This window comes from Hyaena hyaena, unplaced genomic scaffold, assembly GCF_003009895.1.
Source record: "Hyaena hyaena isolate Hyena2069 unplaced genomic scaffold, ASM300989v1 scaffold_130, whole genome shotgun sequence".
Lineage (NCBI taxonomy): Eukaryota > Metazoa > Chordata > Mammalia > Carnivora > Hyaenidae > Hyaena > Hyaena hyaena.
Window position 1 is genome coordinate 2,551,621 of NW_024080762.1, and position 20,940 is coordinate 2,572,560.

The following is a 20,940-nucleotide window of genomic DNA, read 5'->3' on the forward strand; positions in this document are numbered from 1 at the left end:
AGAGGATAATTTCTTCAGATTAATAAATGGCATTTAGCAAATACAGCTAGTGATATGTTTCCCTTAAAATCAGGAGTAAGGCAAGAATGCCCACTTTTATTCTTTATTCAACTGTACCGGAGGTTTAGTCAAACTGGAAGTTCAGTTTAGCTCAAACAAGAAGAAACAAAACATAATGATAAAGGAAAAACTATAATGATTCACAAAAAATTATGATTGTCTAAACTGAAAACCTAAGCTAACCTACAGATACATTATTAGAATTACTAAGTGTTAGAGAAAGGTTGCTAAATATAAGATCAATGAACCCAAATCAACTGTGCTTCCACTAGTAACAACAAAAGAAATCTATTTCTGACCAAAATAATTTACAAGAGCAAAAAAGGTACATCTGGGAAGAAATCTAACAAAAAACAAATGAGCTATTTATAGAGAAGAATAAAACCAGTAAATGTGACATATGCAAATTGAGATATCCTTTATTCACATTATGCCTTCATAATAATTGGAAATGCTCATATTATGATATTAAAGGTTCCATATCATAAAAATCTCAGATGTCTTCAAATTCAAAGACATTCCAATCAAACAGAGCAGTAGGGTTATTCATGAACCTTAGATATGCTATTTCTAGAATGTATATAGAAACAGGAAAAACAAAAAAAGATGATTTTTCTTTAAAGGAAGAAAGCAAAGCTGGGAAAGGAAAGGGAAGGGAAGAAAAAGGAAGATTGGGGCCCTCGTGCTAGTAGCTCTTAGGACATAACAGAGGTTATTACAGTTATTAAAATAGTGTTTTACTGGAACATAGAGATCCATCAAACAGAACAGAGAGGCCAGGCACAGACCCATGCCTATGTGAATATTTAATTTGCTACAAGGAAATACTGCCAAGGTGAGAGAAAAGGACAGAAAAAATCCAGTTTTCAATAAATGGTGCTGGGACAATTAGCAGCCCATGTGAGAAAAGAGGAAACAAAATTGGATTTCAACTTTACACCACAAGCAAAAATCAACTACAAAAAGATAAAACAGGTGAATAACCCTAAAACTTTTCTTAAACAATACAGAAAAATATCTTCATGTCCTCAGTCTTCTTTTTGTAATTTATTTTACTGTTTGTTTATTTTTGAAAGACAGAGAGAGACAGAGTACGAGCTGGGAAGGGGCAGAGAGACAGGGAGACACAGAATCCGAAGCAGGCTCCAGGCTCTGAGCTGTCAGCACAGAGCCTGACATGGGGCTCAAACCACTGAACTGCAAGATCATGACCAGAGCTGAAGTTGGACATTTAACTGACTGGACTACCCAGGGGCCCCTGTATCCTCAATCTTTAAGGAAGGATTTTTCAAACAAAAAAGCCAGAAACAACAAAGAAGACTATTGATAATTTTTACTTCTGCTCTTCAAAATACAGCAGAAACAAATACTACAGATCAAGAGGAAAGAGAAAAACTCTGTTGTCACAATGGGCAAAGGGTAAGACCACTCACAGAAAAGATCTCAATGATCACAAAAGAAAAAAGATAAAAGGCATTCAACCTCACTGGAAATGCAAGTTAAAATCTCACGACGATATAATTTCATAGTTAAAAGACTGGCAAAAAGTAAACAGCCTGACAATATCAAGGGTCAACAAAGACGTGAAGTTAAAGGAACTCCTGTGTGATGCTGATGCAAATGTAATTTGGCTGTACCAAATTTTTGTATCAGGTGTTGGAAAAGAACTTGATGCTATCTGATAAAATGAAATGATGAGCATGGCTGTGGCACCCAGCAACGCCTCTCCCAGCCTCCATCAGTGAGCATTTTTGACGAATGCAGGTAGCAACCAATTTCTCGTTGGTCAAGAAATCGATTCAATAGGTTGAAACCAGCATTTTTTTTCAGACCAACATTTTTGATAGCCTAGATAGATCAGGATATACCAGAATGCAGAACAGCAGAAGGTAGGCAGAGCTTCATGAAATGTGTGCTTCTATTATTTACAATGCACCCACATAAATATTTAATAACTGGGTTTTTAATAACTGGGCATGTAATAACTGGATTTTTATGTAAATTTTATTTATTACCTTAGATTATGGTCTGAAAGCTGCTGTCCTAGAGAAAACTGTTATATATATGCACCAAAAGACATGTATAAAAATGTTATTTGTGACACTTTGTAGTAATAAAAAATTGCAAATACTACTACTGTCCATAAGTAAAAGAATGAGTATGTTTTTATTTTTTTTAATATTTATTTATTCTTCGAGAGAGAGCATGAGCAGGGGAGGGGCAAAGAGAGGGAGACACAGAATCTGAAGCAGGCTCCAGGCTCTGAGCTGTCAACCCCAATGTGGGGCTTGAACTCATGAACAGCGAGATCATGACCTGAGCTGAAGTTGGACGCTTGACCAACTGAGCCACTCAGCTGCCCCAAGATGAATACTTTTAATCACAGTCATGCAATGGAATGCTATATAACAGTGAAAACTCATGAACTAGAACTATAGAGAGCAATACAAATCTCAAAGTATGTTAATAAAAGCAACTTAAAATATGTGCACAGTATGCCATTTATAGAACATGTAAAAGCTGCAAAACAATGACTTGATATTTAGGGAGGGGTACATACATATGTGGAAAAGAACGCATGGGAATGAACACCAGACACAGAATTGTGATTATCTGTGCAAAGGAGGGAGGAAATAGGATGAGGCTGGGGGGAGGTTACTCATTGGGCCTTAACTATATTTGAAAGGTTTTTATTCATTAAGTTGATTGGTAGATATACACATATTGGTAATATTATTTCCTATGCTTTTCAGAATGTCTGGGTCGTTTTACAATTAAAATTTTTTTTAACATTTATTAATTTTTTGAGAGACAGAGAGACAGAGCGCGAGCAGAGAAGGGGCAGAGAGAGAGGGAGACACAAAATCCAAAGCAGGCTCCAGGCTCCGAGCTGTCAGCACAGAGCCTAACGCGGGGCTCGAACTCACAACCATGAGATCATGACCTGAGTCAAAGTCGGACACTTAACTGACTGAGCCACCCAGGCACCCCACAATTTTTTAAAAGGGAAAGATACCATGTAAACAGAAAAGACATTTGGTTTGAAATTTATAAAATCTCCCAGAAAAGGATCAGTGACCTTAACCACTATAAACCAACAAACGAAAACTTTTCTACATCAAAAATATCAGAGAAGTTTTCTGACAAGATAGTGAAATAGGTAATATAGGTTTCGTCTCTTCTACAAGAGTCAACGGGCAAAGCAATAAAAATACACCAAAGAAGTCAGTCCATGGAAATGATAAAGATGAGAGTCATCATTATGAAATCCACATTTTTGATGAATTTCAGGAAGCTAGAAAGCAGATAGGATCTTATCAACGATAACCATAGTCAGAGAAAACCACAGCACAAAACCGGAACCCTTTCTGACAGAATGCCATCACGTCACGCTCAGAGCCAGTAAGTGCAAAGAGCAGGCATGGACAGTGTTAACCATGGCTAATCAAGTAGATGTGTAAAGGTCTGCCTCCTCAACAGCTATTCCCGGAGCACCAACAAACCCACCGTACCCTCGCCCGCTCCCACCCCTGCCTTGCACACACACACAGGCAGTGACCAGAGCAGCTGGCTGGAGAAGCACTCAGTTGGAGCCTCAGGGTCTGTTCTCTAAACAAAATAGAATATCTGTCAAGGAAGGATGGGGAGTGTGGGTGTTTTATGCATGGAGATGGTTGATAACTGCTACATTCGATCAGGGTGGGGCGGGGGGGGGCGGGTAGGAATGGCATTTCACCTGCACAAAAGATAGCAAAGTCCTTCTATACCCCCAAATAGTCATTCTTCGATTTTGGCAATTACAGAGCGAGCCTCCCTTTTCCCTTCCATTCATTCTAAAGGGAAGTCTGCCAATGTGTGGGATTTGACAACTTACAAATTCAGTGATCATTCTAGGAAGAGATCTTAGAGTTAAAAAGACTCATTCAGCTGTATAGGAGACCCAGTTACTACTTAACACAGTCCTTCATTTAAAGATTACCAGTCACTGATGAGGCGCCTGGGTGGCTCAGTCAGTTAAGCATCCGACTTCAGCTTAGGTCATGATCTCACAGTTCATGAGTTCAGGGCCCCCGTCAGGCGCTGCACAGACAGCTCAGAGCCTGGAACCTGATTTGGATTCTGTGTCTCCCTTCTTCTCTGCCCCTCCCCCACTCACACTCAGTGTCTCTCCCTCCCAACACTAAATAAACATTAAAAAACATATAATAAAAAGATTACCAGCCACTGAGGAAAATCAAAACCATGAAAGGGAAAATAAGCAAAAAGTAGAAGTGTGATAACTAACCCTAGAGAAATGAAGAGATACTGGGGGGAACAAATAAAAGAATCCTCAGACCTAACAAGTCTCTTGGCTGTTTTAGGAAAGGATGCTTTGTAAAAGAAACAAACAAAAGTTAGACCCAGTCTCTTACTTATACGTATGTTCACAATTTCCTATAAATTAATATGCATTATACTTACTATCATGATGATACCACAAGCATAATATTTATTAAATCTTTTTAACTTTTAGAAATTAATACAATTTCCTTTTCCATAGATGTTGACTGCTGCCTGAGCTATAATAGTGATGATCAGACATAAAGCTCACTGGGAAACTCAGTAAGCAATTTCCTGGATATGCGTTATGTACTCTCCAAAGGAAAGACAGAATATGGAAAGAAATATGCTAAGGTCAATAGATGTCTGTGCCCCACGCTACCAAAGCCTTTTGGATTCTTACCACACCCAATGTCCTGAGGTCAGATCAAGTCCAGCCTCGGCAGCTCCTAGACACTCAGCAACGTAACAGATGAACTCATCTGGATGTCTTTTTAAAATAAACAAGCCATTTCCAATATTTAAATTCAATCTGGGGGGGGGCATGACAGAGTTTAGAGGTTCTGGAATAAATCCACATCTTGGAAAAGCTTTTGAAATTATCCCAACCTCCTAGAAGCTTTGTGTATTACTGAGCTCAGATTTTCTGGGAAAACTTCAAAATGAAACCAATCTGTATTGTACACAGAGGCCAGAGATAAGGCATCGTCTGTCTGCCAACTTTCCAAGTATACCATTTACATTACACTTAATTACGTACTAAGGAACTTAAGGTCTCAGAAAAATTCAGAGTTAGATTGTGCCTTTAAAAGTGCTTGAATGACGTCCTGAGAGAACCTAATATTTTTCTATTGCACGTAAAAGAAAGGAAGCTTGTTAAAAAAAAAACCCCAGTGTTTATAGGAATCATTAGACGTCTTCTTGGCCTGTACCACATCCTACTGCCCAAAGCCCCACTTCTAGTGCCCCTCACACGTGCACGAGTACAAAACACCTGAGCAACAGGCTATTTCGTTGCTGAACTTGAGTAAAGTTCAGATTTATAAATCTAACAAAGTTCATCTTCAGGGTTCCGGAGTTGCCTTCCTGTAGTTTTGCCCCCACAATGTGAAAGTGTTTCCTCACATGCCAGCTCTTGACCCCCTTGATGTCTTTCTTCAGATTCAACAAGCTATGAAGGATCCTGAAAGAATCTAGCCCGATGCCCTCATTTTAGAGAAAAGTAAACTGATGCTTATTGAGTGACTGATTTACCCAAGGTCACACAACTAATGAGAGATGATGCTGTGACCAGAACAAGATCTCTGATGCGCCCATGCAATGCTTTCCCCACTACACCTGCCTGCCTCTTTAAACGCTGCAAAAGATATGAGACTTATGCACATCTTCACAGCCCTCAGCCTCCCTTCTCTGTGCCTTTTTCCTCCTGGTGCAACAATTTATCAACTTTAAGTCACCGTTAACCTCCTTCCGTATTAATTCTATACCCATGATAAAACAGGAAAGGATTCAGTATCCATTTAAATTAGCTAATTCATTTATTAATAATACTTCTGTTATCTTCACATTTCTTTCTTAAAGTGAAAAACACCTTAACACTTCCAAATCAAAACATAAAGCTTAATAATTATAGCCACGATTGAATTCAGAGAAGAACGAAACTACCATAGATACTTACATTGCATAAAGCAATGCCGTAACATTTAGCCCACTCCTTAAAAGAAAAGCCCGAAGTCACATATCGATTCCATGTTCATACTCACCACAAAAGTGATCTGATTGTGTCGCAGGTTAAGTTCAGTTAGTGAATCCAGCCCATTAAGATTATCAACGTGACTTAAAAGGTTCCTAGCAAGATTTAAAACTCTCAAATCACACAAATGACTAACGTTTTCGATTCTGGTAATCTGTTAAAAAATGAGAAAAGGATGAATAGCAGGCATAAATCACAAACATGCATGTTATAAAAACCCTAAAAATAAAATATATAGTCACTGGATTCGGTGACACATTTACATGAAGACATTTAAAAATCTACTTCCAGGTTCTTCTGTTGTGGATAATAAGAAGTCCTTTAGCTTATGAAAATTAACTAAAGGAATGTATTTTATAATTTGGCCATAGTAAATATTTGAAGTAACTGTAATCAAATAATCAACAAGGCCATCCTTGGGGGCATCTCTAGGTGCCCAATACTGTGCCAGGTCCGGATAAAGGTGACGTATACATACTACCTGTCAAATAAAAAATCACTCTGAGCCCAAGGCAGAAGCTCACAGTGTCTTGACCACAGAAGCCAGCCTTCTGGGAGGAAAGGCAGGAGAAGGCACGCCCCATCTGATACTGCAGGACCCTGGGCGCCCGTCAGGAGTCCAAATGGGAAGGATACAAGGAACTAGGGTCCCCGGTGGAGGGTGAGGGTGGAGTGCTTAAGAGAGGAGACAGACAATGCTCAGCCAGAGTGCACTACGGTGGATGTGAAGTGTTTAGCCAAGAGGCCTTGAGTCACGGGATAGGCACGTACTCATGAGCCCTGACCCGCAGCAGAGGAGCTCTGAGCAGAGTAAGGTAGGGTAAGCGAAAGCTATTCTCATGAAGCGGTGGGAGCACACGTGATTTTAAGCGCCACTAGAGAAATATGGCAAGCACAGCCTAACGTGTCTGTACGACACAGAAGCGGGGGTCCTTGACGGGGACTCTGACAACTTTTTAACATCATGTACTTAAGTTAACAATGAGTCATACACATAACACTTTTCTTCCAAGCATTAGAAAGAAATTTCACAATTGCTAGAGATTAATTTTCTCATGTGTACTGTCATCCCAGTATTATGTGAAAAAATTTTTTAACACTTCCAAGCAGATGTTGGCTAAAAGAACTTTTTCTTAGATGTATAATCCAGTTTGTATGTGGTTACTGGACCTTCCCTTGCATTCAAGAAATGCCATCCAGGTTCCATCTAGGTCCAAAAGGGAAAACCTAACTGTATTTATTACAAATTCACTAATATATAAAGGGGACATCTGAGTATGTTTTAAAAGTTGTCCTAAGACTTTTGATGTAACTAATATAAAATGAAAATTGTAAAAGAAGAAACATGATCAGTATTTGTAGATGACAGAACTGTATGATAAGATGTGGGCAAAACCATTTTAAAACCAAATAGGTGACAAGATTTGAAATGTATAGAATCTGGGGCACCTGGGTGGCTCAGATGGTTAAACATCTGACTCTTGATTTCAGCCCAAGTCATGATCTCATGGTTCATGGGATCAAGCCCCGTGCTGGGCTCTGCACTGACAGCATAGAGCCTGCTTGGGATCCTCTCTCTTCCTCTCTCTCTCTGCACCTCTCCTGCTCATGCTCACTCTCTCTCTCTCAAATTAAATAAACTTAAATTTAAAAATTGAAATGTATGGAATCAGCAAAAAGCAAAATAGACGTGTACAAAATCAGTACAGTACTGTACAGTAATGGCGTCATAAGCTTGAGAAATTCTCCTGAAACACTACGGAAAAATGGACATAGGAAGAATAAAAGGTAGGATGGGGATATGGAAGATAAACAGTATAGATGTAACAAACACAAATGGAAAAGCAATATTTAAATATAGAAAACAAAAGTTTCATGAGCTCAAGAAAGATCTAGAGAATGAAGGGGCACAATTGTTAAATGATGTGCAAAAGGTGTCTTCCCCCTTCTGGTAATAATCCTGGGGCATTTCTTTTAGAAAACTACCTTTCTCTAATTCCTTGGTCCTGGTGGGACTTAGAATGCCTACATTGTAGAGTTACCTCTTAGTTTAGTTTGGCAACTCTAAAAAGAACAGTATTAATTCTAAAATAGAGGCTTCAGGCTGTAATTTTAAAAAAATCACTGGAGATATTGTTCAGCTTCTCGGTTTGCAATCAGATAGGCCAAGTGCAACGGAATCATGTGCAAACTCTCTGACGGAGCCTGTTAGGCAGTGCAGCCACGGACAAAGTCACAAGCAGAGAGTAATGATAGAAATTTCAGGCAAAAGGCAATGTAGAGTGAGAGCAGCCCTTGATCAGTTAATAAAGTTCACGGCAAGAAGAAGAAATGATAGGTGTGCTGGAGAGCCCAATCATGGGTCCTACTGATCAGAGAGAGGGTCTCCAGATAGACCGCAGGGCCTCCTGATATATCAAGGGAAGCGGCACACTCATCTCGTCTTCATGTAGAAGAGGAGCCCGGGCTGTTCTGTCTGGACAAACACAACCTTCCTACTCGGCAACACTGAAAGGGCAAACGTCTGCTTTCGGGCCAGCAATCACAGAAAGGGCAGGCTCTCCCTGAAGGAAGAACATCGAAAGAACAGATTCTTCCCAAAGCAAATTAGTGCCCGTGTTAAAGCAAGCATTTACCAAGAAAACAGATTTTGGAAAACCAAAAAAAACTTGGTCAGAAATTGAGAGTCAACTTCCTAGATTCCTCTGTATTCTTCACCATTCACATATAAATAAGTGCTAAATCTTGATGTTTCTATTAATCTGCCCCTTATATCATTATTGCTACTACCTCAGATCAAACTGCCATCACTTTTCACAGACTATTAGATTGGTCTTTCGACCATTCTGTCTCCACTTTTACTTTTCTCCAACTCCTTCCATCCCCCAAGTCTATTTCTTGAACACTGTTATCATTACTCAGAACATTTTCACATCCATAAACCAATTATGTTTTATTTCACAAGGTATGCCAAGTATTTTTTATTTCTATCAAAATATTTATATATTTATTTATTTATGCCAAGTTTTTATTTCTATCAAAAGCAAATTCTAAAAAAAAATTCACTTAATTTTCTTTTAGCTTTTTAGCTTATCTGATGCTATTATTTTTTTTTAGAATTGGACATTTAATCTTGAATATTTTATCTCCTGATTTTTTAGAAGCCTAAGGTCAACCAAGGCTGTCTTCACTTTGAAATGTATCAAATTTCTGCTTATTGGATTTGGATATTTTCAAACAAGACAATTCTCACTTAAAACTTCTTTCTTGGGGCACCTGGGGGTTCAGTTGGTTAAACTGATTTCAGTTAAACTCTTGATTTCAGCTCAGATCATGATCTCACAGTTTGTGATTTCAAGCCCTACATTGGGCTCTGCACGGTGCAAAGCCTCCTGGGAATTCTTCATCTTTCTCTCTCTCTCTCTCTCTCTCTCTCTCTCAAAATAAACTTAAAAAAAAAACCAACCTTCCTTCTTGTAGTTATAGAGCCTTGAGAAATAATTTGTATATTACAAATATTCACTGTTAATACATGGGATATTACAAACACTATGCTGAGATTATATGACATCACACAGGTCAACTAGCAAGGAATGAACATTTTTCATCAACATAATGGTTGGTAAATAATTCCTACACATTACATATAGATCAAGTGATATGTTATTCGTTAACAGGTCCTCTCACAGATCTTGAGTAAGGCCCAGTGAATTCTTAAAGGTGTATTATAATGTGAAAACTACATAAATATGTTTAATTCTCATATATACATTTTTAAATAAACTTTAAAATACTGCGACCATAAATGTTTCCATTAGTTAGTTACAAATAGTTTTAAAAATAGTGGGCTGCAAGACGGAAGGGCAATTTCATAGTGCGAATCCAAATTCCCCCAGGGTCCAGCCTCTGTCTGCCTCTCTCCTCTCATTCCTCACCACCTTCCATGCATGCTAGATTCTCTAGCAGTAAAAAATAAGTTACCCTGTTGCTTCTAGTGCCAGTGCCTTTGCATATGACATTCTTTTACTGACAAAACCCTTCCATTCTTCTTCCCATTCCACCACCAGCTAACTGGGTAACTAGCTTCTCCCCTGCCAGAGGGAGGCTAACCAGCCTGGAGAGCTCGGCAGTTCTCAGGCCACCAACATTCTTCCCGCTCTGTGCACACACAGAAGACACGCAGACGGGGCAGGGCGACACTGGAACCTAGCAGATGCGATCCATCTAGATCTGTCAAGGATTTCATTCACTACACTAGCTTTTCAGCAAAACGGTGAGACTAAGAGCTGGTATTTGAAAGCCTAGAGAAAATCATGCTGAAGTTTGTACTTGACCAACTGCAGGTGGCAGTGACAGATCTTGTTCGTCAACAGGGAGGGACTCATGGATCTTTCCAGTATGTACATTCACCACCTCAGGAGAGGCTTTACCTTCTGCATGAGTATGTAGCTCATGTAGCCGTTTATAAATACTCACATTTCAAAGACAAAAATTTCAATGGAAGAATAAAGGACTAAAAAACAGCCAAGATGTGCTAATAGAGAAGAAGGGGGGTGGGGAGGGGGACAAAACAAACCAGATAGAGGAATTCAAACAGACAGACATAGAGGCAGACAAAATAAATGAAGAGAATAGTCCAGATTATAATCAGGGAAATGGAAATCAAAACCACGAAGAGATACCACTTTATACAAATACAAATATTTATACAAATACGCCACCCCAGTCCGGTGAGCGGCCCAGATGCAGGCCATAGAGTGTGTGGTGGGGGGAGACGGAGTGACCCTGAACCCTGCCTCTGGGTTACACGGCCAATGAGTGCATTTCCTGGGCTGCACATCCCCAGTGTCTTTGAAAACCACTCTGCCAATGTTACGGTAGATGGAAAATGGGTGACTCTGGGCTTACGGGATACAGCTGGACAAGAAGATTATGACAGATTACATGCCTCATCCTATCCACAAACACATGTACTCTTAATCTGCTTTTCTCTTGTGGGTCCTGCATCATTTGAAAATGCCGGAGCAAAGCGGTCCCCTGAAGGGTGACACCGCAGTCCCAACGTCCCCATCATTTTGGTGGGGACTAAACTTGACCTCAGGGGCAAGAAAGGCACTATTGAGAGACTGAAGGAGAAGAAGTTGACTCCCATCACCTGCCAGCAGGGTTTGGCCGTGGCTAAGGAGACCAGTGCGGGAAAATGCCTGCAGTGCTTGGTCTCCAAGCAGCGAGGCCTTGAGAGAGTGTTTGAGGAAGTTATTTGAGCAGTTCTCTGCCCTCTCCCGTCAAGAAGGGAAAGAGAAGATGCCTGCTGCTGGACGTGTCTGGACCCCTCTCCTGCCCCATCCCCGTTGGAACCACTGTCCACTTTGCTCAAAAATGGTGGACACACAATGTGAAGTTTTGTTATAGACTATTTTTTCTATTAAACCAATTTGAACCAATTAGTAATGTTGAGGTTTTATTCCTTTAAAGTGAAAGACTTCAAACTTTCACATTAAATTAAAATGTAGCCTTAAAGTGGTAACCTTTCTTAAAGCTTTAGTTTTCAAAAGCCCCTACTCTTGCTCGAATTAAGGCTCAGTCGGTTAAGCGTCTGACTTCGGCTCAGGTCATGATCTCACGGTTCTTGGGTTCGAGCCCCGCGTTGGGCTCTGTGCCCACAGCTAGCTCAGAGCCTGGAGCCTGTCTTCAGATTCTCTCTCTCTGACCCTCCCCAGCTTGCGCAGTCTCTCTCTGACTCTCAAAAATAAATAAAAAACATAAAAAAAAAAAAAAGAGTTGCCCAAGTACCTTGTGAACTAAGTTGCACTGTCATGCTGATAACACTAAGCACTGCACCATTGAAGACCTTTGTCTTTAAGAAGAGACTGCAGCATCTCCAGTTTGGAAATGCAGGCACCTCCCAGCCAGTGTCTCCCAGGAGAGCAGCACAGCCTCCTTCCTGAAATGTTGCCATCTAACCGCCTGCAATTCATCAGCCCATGTCCATTCCCTAACACCGTACCATGCATCCTAATGGAATGAGTGTACTGACTCAACTCTTTGGATCAATCTTTTTTTTTTTTTTTTAATGAAGCTTTTTTTCTTGGCAGAGCTTTTGGGGTTTGTTTTTTTTTTAATGTTTACTTATTTTTGAGAGAGAGACAGAGACAGAGTGTGAGCGGGGTAGGGGCACAGAGAGAGGGAGACACAGAATCTGAAATAGGCTGTAGGCTCTGAGCTGTCAGCACAGAGCCTGACACGTGGCCCAAACCCACAGACGGCGAGATCATGACCTGGGCCAAAGTCAGATGCTTAACCGACTGACCCACCCAGGTGCCCCTGGATCAATCTTTTTGATTCTGTAGTGAGATTAAAAACAAACAAACAAACAAACAAAAAACCCTCAGTGTATTCACTTGAGCTGAGATGTTGAACAGCCCTTTTACTCGGGTGTCCCTGTGATGCAATCTCTGCTGTGGTGGTGGATGCATCAGGGTGGGGTGTGTGCAGCCCGTGACACAAGCAAAGAATGAAGACAGTTATTTTGACAAAATACGGAGGTTAATCTACACTACACTGTACACATCATAATAAAACTGAGTAAGTGTCACGGGTAAAATTTTAAAAGGCTGATCTCTGTCAAATGCAGTAAATGATGAAGAAAGGTCAGTATTATCACCAAGGGTTTTAAGCTTCTCCTTATTCTTAGACCCGCCATCCCTCCTGAAACTCGGCACTTAATTCATCTTTGAACTATCATTCTTATTGTTGCAAAGTTCGTGTTTTTCTTACAGAACCCCTTTTTAAGGGACAATATTCCTCCTTGTGTTATAATATCTTTCTGATAAAGCATTAGAAATTTTTTTTGCAGATTAATAAAAGTACAGTTCTGTTCACTGGTTACTTTATACAAAGCCAATAAATGTTTTCCTTAGTTGTCTAGTAACTAGGTGTAAAAATCATGTGTTGTGGCTTTGCAGTTTTTGGTTTTTTTTAGATATCCTAATCTATGAACTTTCTGAACATCATTATCCTGCCAGATCACCAACACTGTACCCTAAAAATGCTGACCCTCCTCTTTGCCTCATGCCCCTGAACACTCGCTTCCTGTTGCTCTACGTAGACATATGTTCCTTTATATCTGTGAGGTTCTAGAAGCCTGTGCCCGTGCTAATGAAGTTCTGTACTACTTATCCATTGGTAAGAATACAAGGTTGGACCTTTCAACCTCCGGAACAAAAGTTTCTACATTGTCAGTTACAGAATTGTGGAGTGTTTTTACATTGACCTTTTGCTAATGCAATTAGCAGTATGCTTTGCATGTATGACTTAATAAATCCTTGAGTCATAAAAAAAAAGTATGACAATTCCAAATGTTGAAAAGAATGTAAAGTGACAGGATTTATTATGCATTACTGGTGGGAGTATAAACTGGTACAACCACTTTGGGAAATACTTTGATATTATCTTTGAAAGTTAGACATTAAATAATCTCTGATCTACCAGGTTCACTCCTAGATATATACCCTAGAGTACATACGGTACATGTAAGAAACACATACAAGAATCTGCACAGAAGTGCTACTCCTAAAAGGAGACAAACAAAAGGAAACAACCCAAATGTCTATCTACCAATAATAAAGTGGAGAAAATAGTTTTCATATAATCATTCCATGGAACTTGTAACAGCAAAAAATGAGTAAACTATTGCTATGTAATCAAAATAGATTAGTCTCAGTAAGCTAATGTGGTATGCAAAAAGCAAGTACTAGGGGCGCTTGGGTGGCTCAGCTGGCTGAGCTTCTGACTTCGGCTCAGGTCATGATCTCACAGTTCATGAGTTCAAGTGCCACATTAGGCTCTGTGCTGACAGCTCAAAGCCTGGAACCTGCTTTGGATTCTTTTATCTCCCTCTCTCTCTGTCCCTCCCCCACTTGCACACTGTCTCTCTGTCTGTCTGTCTCTCTCTCTCTTTCTCAAAAATAAACATTTAAAAAAAGCAAATATTAGATGACAATATATAGTATGGTACCTTTTTAAAACTACAACACAATACTACTACACAAGATATTTTATATATATAAAATATATATAAAACCAAATTTAAAAATCTACAAGGGAATGATAAATTGAAATCCTGAATAGTGGTGACCTCAGAATAAAGTAGAAATACCTAAGTAGAAGAAGATCATTAGTAACATTCCAGTTGTTGGGCTAGCGTTGTATAATACATATTTTAAAAGTACGAAAAGACTGGGGTGCTTGAGTGGCTCAGTCGGTTGAGCGTCTAACTCTTGATTTTGGCTCAGATCATGATCCCAGGGTACTGGGATTCAGCCCCATGTTGGGGTCTACACTGAGCATGAAGCCTGCTTGGGATTCTCTGTCTCTGTCTCTGTCTCTCTCTCTCTCTGTCTCTTTCTCTCTCTCCCTCTGTCACTTTCCCCCACTCCTATTCTCTCTAAGTTAAAAATAAACAAACAAATAAAAATAATAAAAGACTAAATAAGAAAAAAAACTGTCATAAATATAAGGATTCCAAATGTCTTATGAGTTTCAACTTTAATTTACTGCCAAGGAATTACCATATCTTATATAAACAGGCTTAATACCTTAATCTCATTTACTGATTCAATGAATCAGTAAAGTTACTCTTGAAAAATTCAACACAAGTATCATTGTTAAAACTTTTATCATACCTAACTTCTTAAACTTTTTTTCAGGAAAGAAAAAGATGAAAGGGCTTTACAATACCTGATTTCCATGAAGGTCCAAAACATCTAAACTTTTGAGGTTCTCCAGATTTGAGATTTTCTTGATTCTGAAAATCAGAATAAGTAGAGTAGAAATATGGATGCATTTATTGTAAATCAAAACATGCTAGAGCATAACTCATTTTTATTTATTTTTAACATATTTTTTTGAGAGACAGAGAGAAAAAGAGCATAAGTAGGAGAGGGTCAGAGCGGGGGACACAGAATCTGAAGCAAGTTCCAGGCTCCAGGCTCCAAGCTGTCAGCACAGAGCCTGACGTGGGGCTTGAACTCAAGAACTGCAAGATCATGACCTGAGCCAAAATCTGTTGCTCAATGAACTGAGCCACCCAGGTGCCCCATATAACTCATTTTTAATTAAATGCTTTCTATAGATAAGTAGACAGATACAGAAACAGCTATAGATATATCTGTATAAATATGCATATAGTAAGAGATTATATGTAATTATATATAAAAAAAAAACATATTTCCCATTCATTTAATTATAATGTTAAAGATGCAGTCCCACTGGGGGAAAGTACCAAAGACAGCTTCAAAGTCGTATCTTTAGGAAAAAGCAACTCTACTTCTAAGAACTTGAGGACAATGTACTTATTCAAGGCAGTTCTCCTTACTTTAGAATATGATCTAAACTCCTCACCTCTGTCCTCAAGGCCGAGAACCTTGTGTGCTGACTCTTTATCCAGCCTTAACTCCTACCATGGCTCAGGCTCTCTGCTCTGCCCACAGGGGCTTTCTTGCTCTCTCTAACCCGCCAAGTTCATTTCTGCCTTGGAGCGGTTACCCTTGCTGCTCCTTCTTGCTCAGTGTCCTTCCCCCAGAACTTGGCATGCTTCACTCCCCCTTCCTGTCTCCATTACCCTTCTTTCCCCTGCTTTAATTGGCTTCATTGCATTTAGCCTTGCCTAAAATTATATTACTTATGTGTTTACTTTCTTGTGATCTCCTTCCTCAAACCAAAATGTGAGCTTCAAGAGGGCAAAAACTTTGACATATTCTCTACTCTATCCCCAAAACTCACAACAGGGGATGGCACTGAGTAGGAACCCAATAAATATTTGTTTAATGAATAAATAGACGTATACTAACTATAAATGGATGAGTTTTTTGTACAAGGGTACTCCTAATAAGATTATTCATTGCAGAGATAAATTAGACACCACGTAAGTCTGGACCTACTCAGTTAGTGAATATTTGGAATTTTTGATTTGCCATCTGTGAAAAGTGAAAACATTGCTATAAATTAAAAAACACAGCATTTTATCTCTAAAATGCCCCCTCTTATATTCCTTAATGATTAGGGCCCACCCACTGTGTCTCTGTCATTCCTACCTTTTCTGGCCGCATTCTGGCCCAACTGCCTCCAACTGGACAATTCTCTCTCTCACTTTTTTTTAATTGTTTATTTATTTTTGAGACCGAGAGTACGCACATGCAGGGGAGTGGCAGAAGGAGAAAGAGAGAGAAAAAATCAAGCAGGTGTCACACTGTTGGTGCAGAGCCGGACACGGGACTCAAACTCACAAAACAGAAGATCATGACCTGAGTCAAAATCAAGAGCTGGATGCTTAACTGACCAAGGCACCCAAGCGCCCCATAGACAGCTCTAACAAAATAAAACAAGAACCACTTCCCTTTTATTTTTTCTCTCCTACAGATCCTAATTTCTTATTCAGTAGAGGGCATGGAGCAATGGCAAAGAAAGGGGAGAAATGAAGTTGATGCAGTCCATCTTGATCATCATCTGCCTATCAGTTTCTGTTGTCATTACTTACTGCCTCAAAGAACCATTTCTACTTTCCTAAATGTTTCCAGAACCTGGATCATCCCTTGAAATTTCATATATGCTGATCACTGATACGGGGAACAAAGGCAAAAAAGAAAAAAATTAAATTTCCTTACACCTCACAGCCCATTGATGAGTCCTTGAGGCAGGCAGAGTGACCTTCCTCTAGGAACTGAACTGCCTCGATGTTCATACTTTGCTAAGGGCAAAAGGCAATCTTAGCTTAACATTATCTCAAACTCCAGCATCTTGTAAGTCTCCTTTAACATATAAAAACTCCTTTGGAAGCTTCCTTTATCTCTACCCCCAAGATATATGTAAGCAATCATCCTTCAAGCATATGGCCCCTACATACATATGAAGGGTCTCCTGACCAAGGTTGTATTAGATAGCACCAAATGACCTTTTCCTAATAATAGCTAGCCCCCTCAAGGTCCTGGAAACCTTGCTTCCAAAATTCCTTACGACTTCTCTCTAACCCCCTCCCAACTAGAAAGTATATAATCAAATGCTCCTCACAATCCCAGTGCAGCTCTTCCTGCCCACGGGTCCTGTCCCCGTGCTTTCATAACACCACCTTTTTGCACCCAAGACATCTCAAAAATTCCTTCTTGACCACTTGCTCAGAAACCCCAACACTTTCATATGAATCCCCATGTAAACGTAATGCAAATTTAAGCATTGTGAATTTCCATCTACATTTGGCCTCAGCCATCTTACGTCATTGCCAAATCCAGAATTATATCACCACAACCAATTTAATCCAATTTATCATACACCTACTACTACGCACCATCACAATGGGATTGTAGAGCCTCTTCTCTCCCTTTTCACACACACGTCACACCCCCATCTTATCTTTTGTTCTTATCCTAGCCCTATTTTTCTTTAGTATTTTAAAAGGATTCCTCAAGCGTATGCTGGCACTATCAGACAGGAAAACAGACAAAACTTCCAACACAATTATTCTTCTGCCTGCTTTGCTCTTGAAATATTTATTACAGTTGGAAAAAAAACTACAATACCCTAATAATATGGATTAGGACAGAGACATGCTTTCTTTTAAGTTTTTAAAAATTTATTTATATTTAGAGAGAGAGAGGGAGGAGCACATGCATGCACACATGCGAGAAATGGAGAGGCAGAGAGACAGAATCCCAAGAAGGCTCCTCACCGTCAGTGCAGAGCGGCTCGAACTCACAAACCGCAAGATCACGACCTGAGCCAAAGATCAAGAGTAGGATGCTTACCGACTGAGCCACCCTGGCGTCCCCAGAGCGATGCTCTCTAACAGCAATCCAACCTCACAGCTAGTAGAGAAGTCTTTCATTCAACTCTTTTAATACTCCCATGCCCATGTTCCCTAAAATAGTGGTTCTCAAACTTCTGTATCAGAATCATCTCCTGGGCTTGCTAAAACATGGATTGCTGAGCCCCACCTCCAGAGTTTCTGAGATAGAGTCCAAACATTCACATTTCTAACATCTTCTTGGGTGGTGGGCGGTGCCGAGGCTGCTGGTGCAGAGATCACATTTTGAGAAGAATTACCGTAAAATACAGACCTTCCGCATCAAATCTCAACTCTCCTCTCGTATGGGTTTCAATGGAATGAACTCACCTACTTAGAAAATACTACAGCGGGGACGCCTGGGTGGCTCAGTCGGTTAAGCATCTGCCTTCGGCTCAGGTCATGATCTCACAATTTGTGAGTTCGAACCCCTTGTCAGGCTCTGTGCTGACAGCTCAGAGCCTGGAGCCTGCTCCAGATTCTGTGTCTCCCTCTGTGTCTGCCCCTCTGTGCTCGTACTCTGTCTCTCTCTCTCTCTCAAAAATAAATAAGCATGTAAAAAAAAAATACTAAAGTATATTGTAAGGATATAATCAGAGAGGCAGACAAAAATTTATAGATAAGGATATTTATATACAGCATTATCATAGCAAAAGAAACAACGTAATCATCTAACAGGGAAAATACTAAATATTACACCATCTATCTATCTACATATCTATCCATTATGTGGCTCTTAAAAATATATTTTCAAAAAAAGTTTTTTCAAAGAACATTTAGTAATATGGAAAGATGTAAATAATAAAATACATTCAAGTGAAAAACACATAGCATAAAACCCAACTTTATAAAACTGCGATCGGGTAAGTAGAGGAGGAGCGCTGGCCAGTGTAGAAAACCAAAACACAGAAATAAGGCAAAAGAAGGACTGCATATTCCTCCAATGTCCTATTAGAGCACTACGAACAGGGTCCCCCATTCACTCTACTGATTAGAACCCCAGCTCCACAAAGTTATGTGCTAACTTGTAGAAAACTTATTGAAGACATGATGATGATTTTTGCCAAGTAGGAATGTAACTTACTTTTGTCTGTTAGAAAAAACAACCCAGGGGGCGGTCGTTTCACCGCTGTGTAGGATGCAGACCTGCCTTATAAGGTAATCATATTCCGGCACTCTTTACTTTTCATTGACTATGTATCAGTTTCTCTTATCCCCCTTTCGAGCCAGCTTTGTCTTCCTACTAATTCCCTCATTACTGAGTTAATTAAAACACTGGCCTGTGATTACTATTTGTCGGGGAATTAATTAATTAATTAATAAAAATTAAAATTTTTAACATTTTGAAAATTATACACAAGGGATGGAGAGACTGTCTCGGCCTGGAGTTCTCTGCTTTGGAGGATCGATGTGTTCGGCTTCTGTTCTCATCAGAAACCCTGGGCAGTTGTGAGGTCCTTCGATCTCAGAAAGCTTCGTGCGCAGTAAATCTTCCCACAGAATTCCGCCAGGGCCTCGTATACCGTTAAGCTGCCTATAAAACCGTACCTACGTGTTGTGACTCCCAGCCCTCTTTTAGCTTTGACACACTTTGACACACTTTGTGACTCTCACTTCAGATTTGGATTGTTCCGGTGAAGAGGGAAAAAAGCAGGCAAGTCGCTGTCAGTGAATCTCAAGACCAACCAACCCTCTTGCTGTCTTGTCTTTAGAACTGAAGACAATCTCTTTGTCAGAGATTCTTTCCCCACCCCCAGTGCCTGAAATGACCTAAAAATAGAGAATTCGGAGGCAGATGAAGGCATCCTTTGACCAGGAGGTCACTGGTCAGATTAGGTCCTGATGTGTGAGATTTGCACAATCCTAGCCAATTCTCAATATGACTTGAAAGATTTTTTTAAAAAGGAAGTTCTACCAAATGGACTGAAACTGGAAAAAGGCAAGCTCGGCCCATGACCTCAGCTCCCGCAGACCACTAGGGCTCTGTCACAGCCCATCTCTGCAGGCTTCATTGTGATGCTGATGCCCAAATAAGGACTACACTCTAGAATCTCAATGAAGGCTAGGCTTTTCAGGCATCAGAGACCAATCCTTAAGTCAATCAATAGGAAAGGAATATGGAATCCCAGGGCCTGGCAGAGAGTTTTAGATCTATAGTCCTAGGTGATCAGACAAAAGAGCACAGAAGTCCTACCCATTAGCCTGTGATCACGAGGGCCCCAGAACCTCGCAAAAATAAACAGGAATACAGAAAGCAGAGGAGTTAGACGGCAAGAACTTAGGCAGCAGAGCACCTGGGGGGCGAGGGGGTCTTCAGAAGCAATGTAAATTTCACATACAGACTCTGAGTGCATTTCAGCAGAAATCTTTGTGGGAGTTGCTTGAATGTAGAGGAATACAGATGCCCTGGATTTTAACACCTGGTTCCCCTGTCATGGACTAAAACATGGCGTTTTGCAAAGTGAGACGGAAAAAACTTTCCGGACTCTCGCCCAGCAGGGGTAGCAATACACCCAAGACGAACCCAAGGAGACCGGGTAAGCTTTTCCCTTCTCCCGCAACCCTCAGGCAGGTTTGTTCCTTGAGTACTGCCTCCGCACAGATTTGCATCATCCAGGCTCACATGCCCTTCGCTGTGACAAAGTCTGCGGGCCGGAGAATACCTGAAGGATTTGCACGGTTCTGATACTTCACAAATAAGCCTTCTGGGAGAATATGGAAAGTTGTCTTTCTGACTTTCTTTTTTATTCGAGAACACTAGCAGCTCTAAAACTGTTTCACGGCTATTTTCTTTATGTGAAAAATAAAGTAAAACACGACCAAATGCAAACAAAACAAACAAAAAGATGCAGTAGAAAGAGGAGAGTACTTTAGATTGCTTTTACCTGATTGACCAAGGTAAGGATCTAGAAAAGGGCATTATGTCCCTTAGACTTAGAGAAGCAAAGAGACCTTTGAAAAGGTCAGAAGG

At 40.2% G+C, this 20,940-nt stretch overlaps 1 protein-coding gene and 1 pseudogene across 2 annotated transcripts in view; one reads left to right on the forward strand and one right to left on the reverse strand.

The window, feature by feature from the left end:
* LRRC49 (leucine rich repeat containing 49) overlaps positions 1–20,940 on the reverse strand; it is a 154,706-nt gene that overhangs the window by 119,997 nt on the left and 13,769 nt on the right. For both annotated transcript variants that reach the window (XM_039237857.1, XM_039237858.1), the window contains 2 exons: positions 14,873–14,939; positions 6,144–6,287 (listed from right to left, as the gene is read on the reverse strand). In XM_039237857.1, coding sequence (XP_039093788.1) covers positions 6,144–6,287; positions 14,873–14,939 — 211 coding nt within the window. The remainder of the gene's footprint in view (positions 1–6,143; positions 6,288–14,872; positions 14,940–20,940) is intronic.
* LOC120235509 lies at positions 10,877–14,856 on the forward strand (annotated as a pseudogene).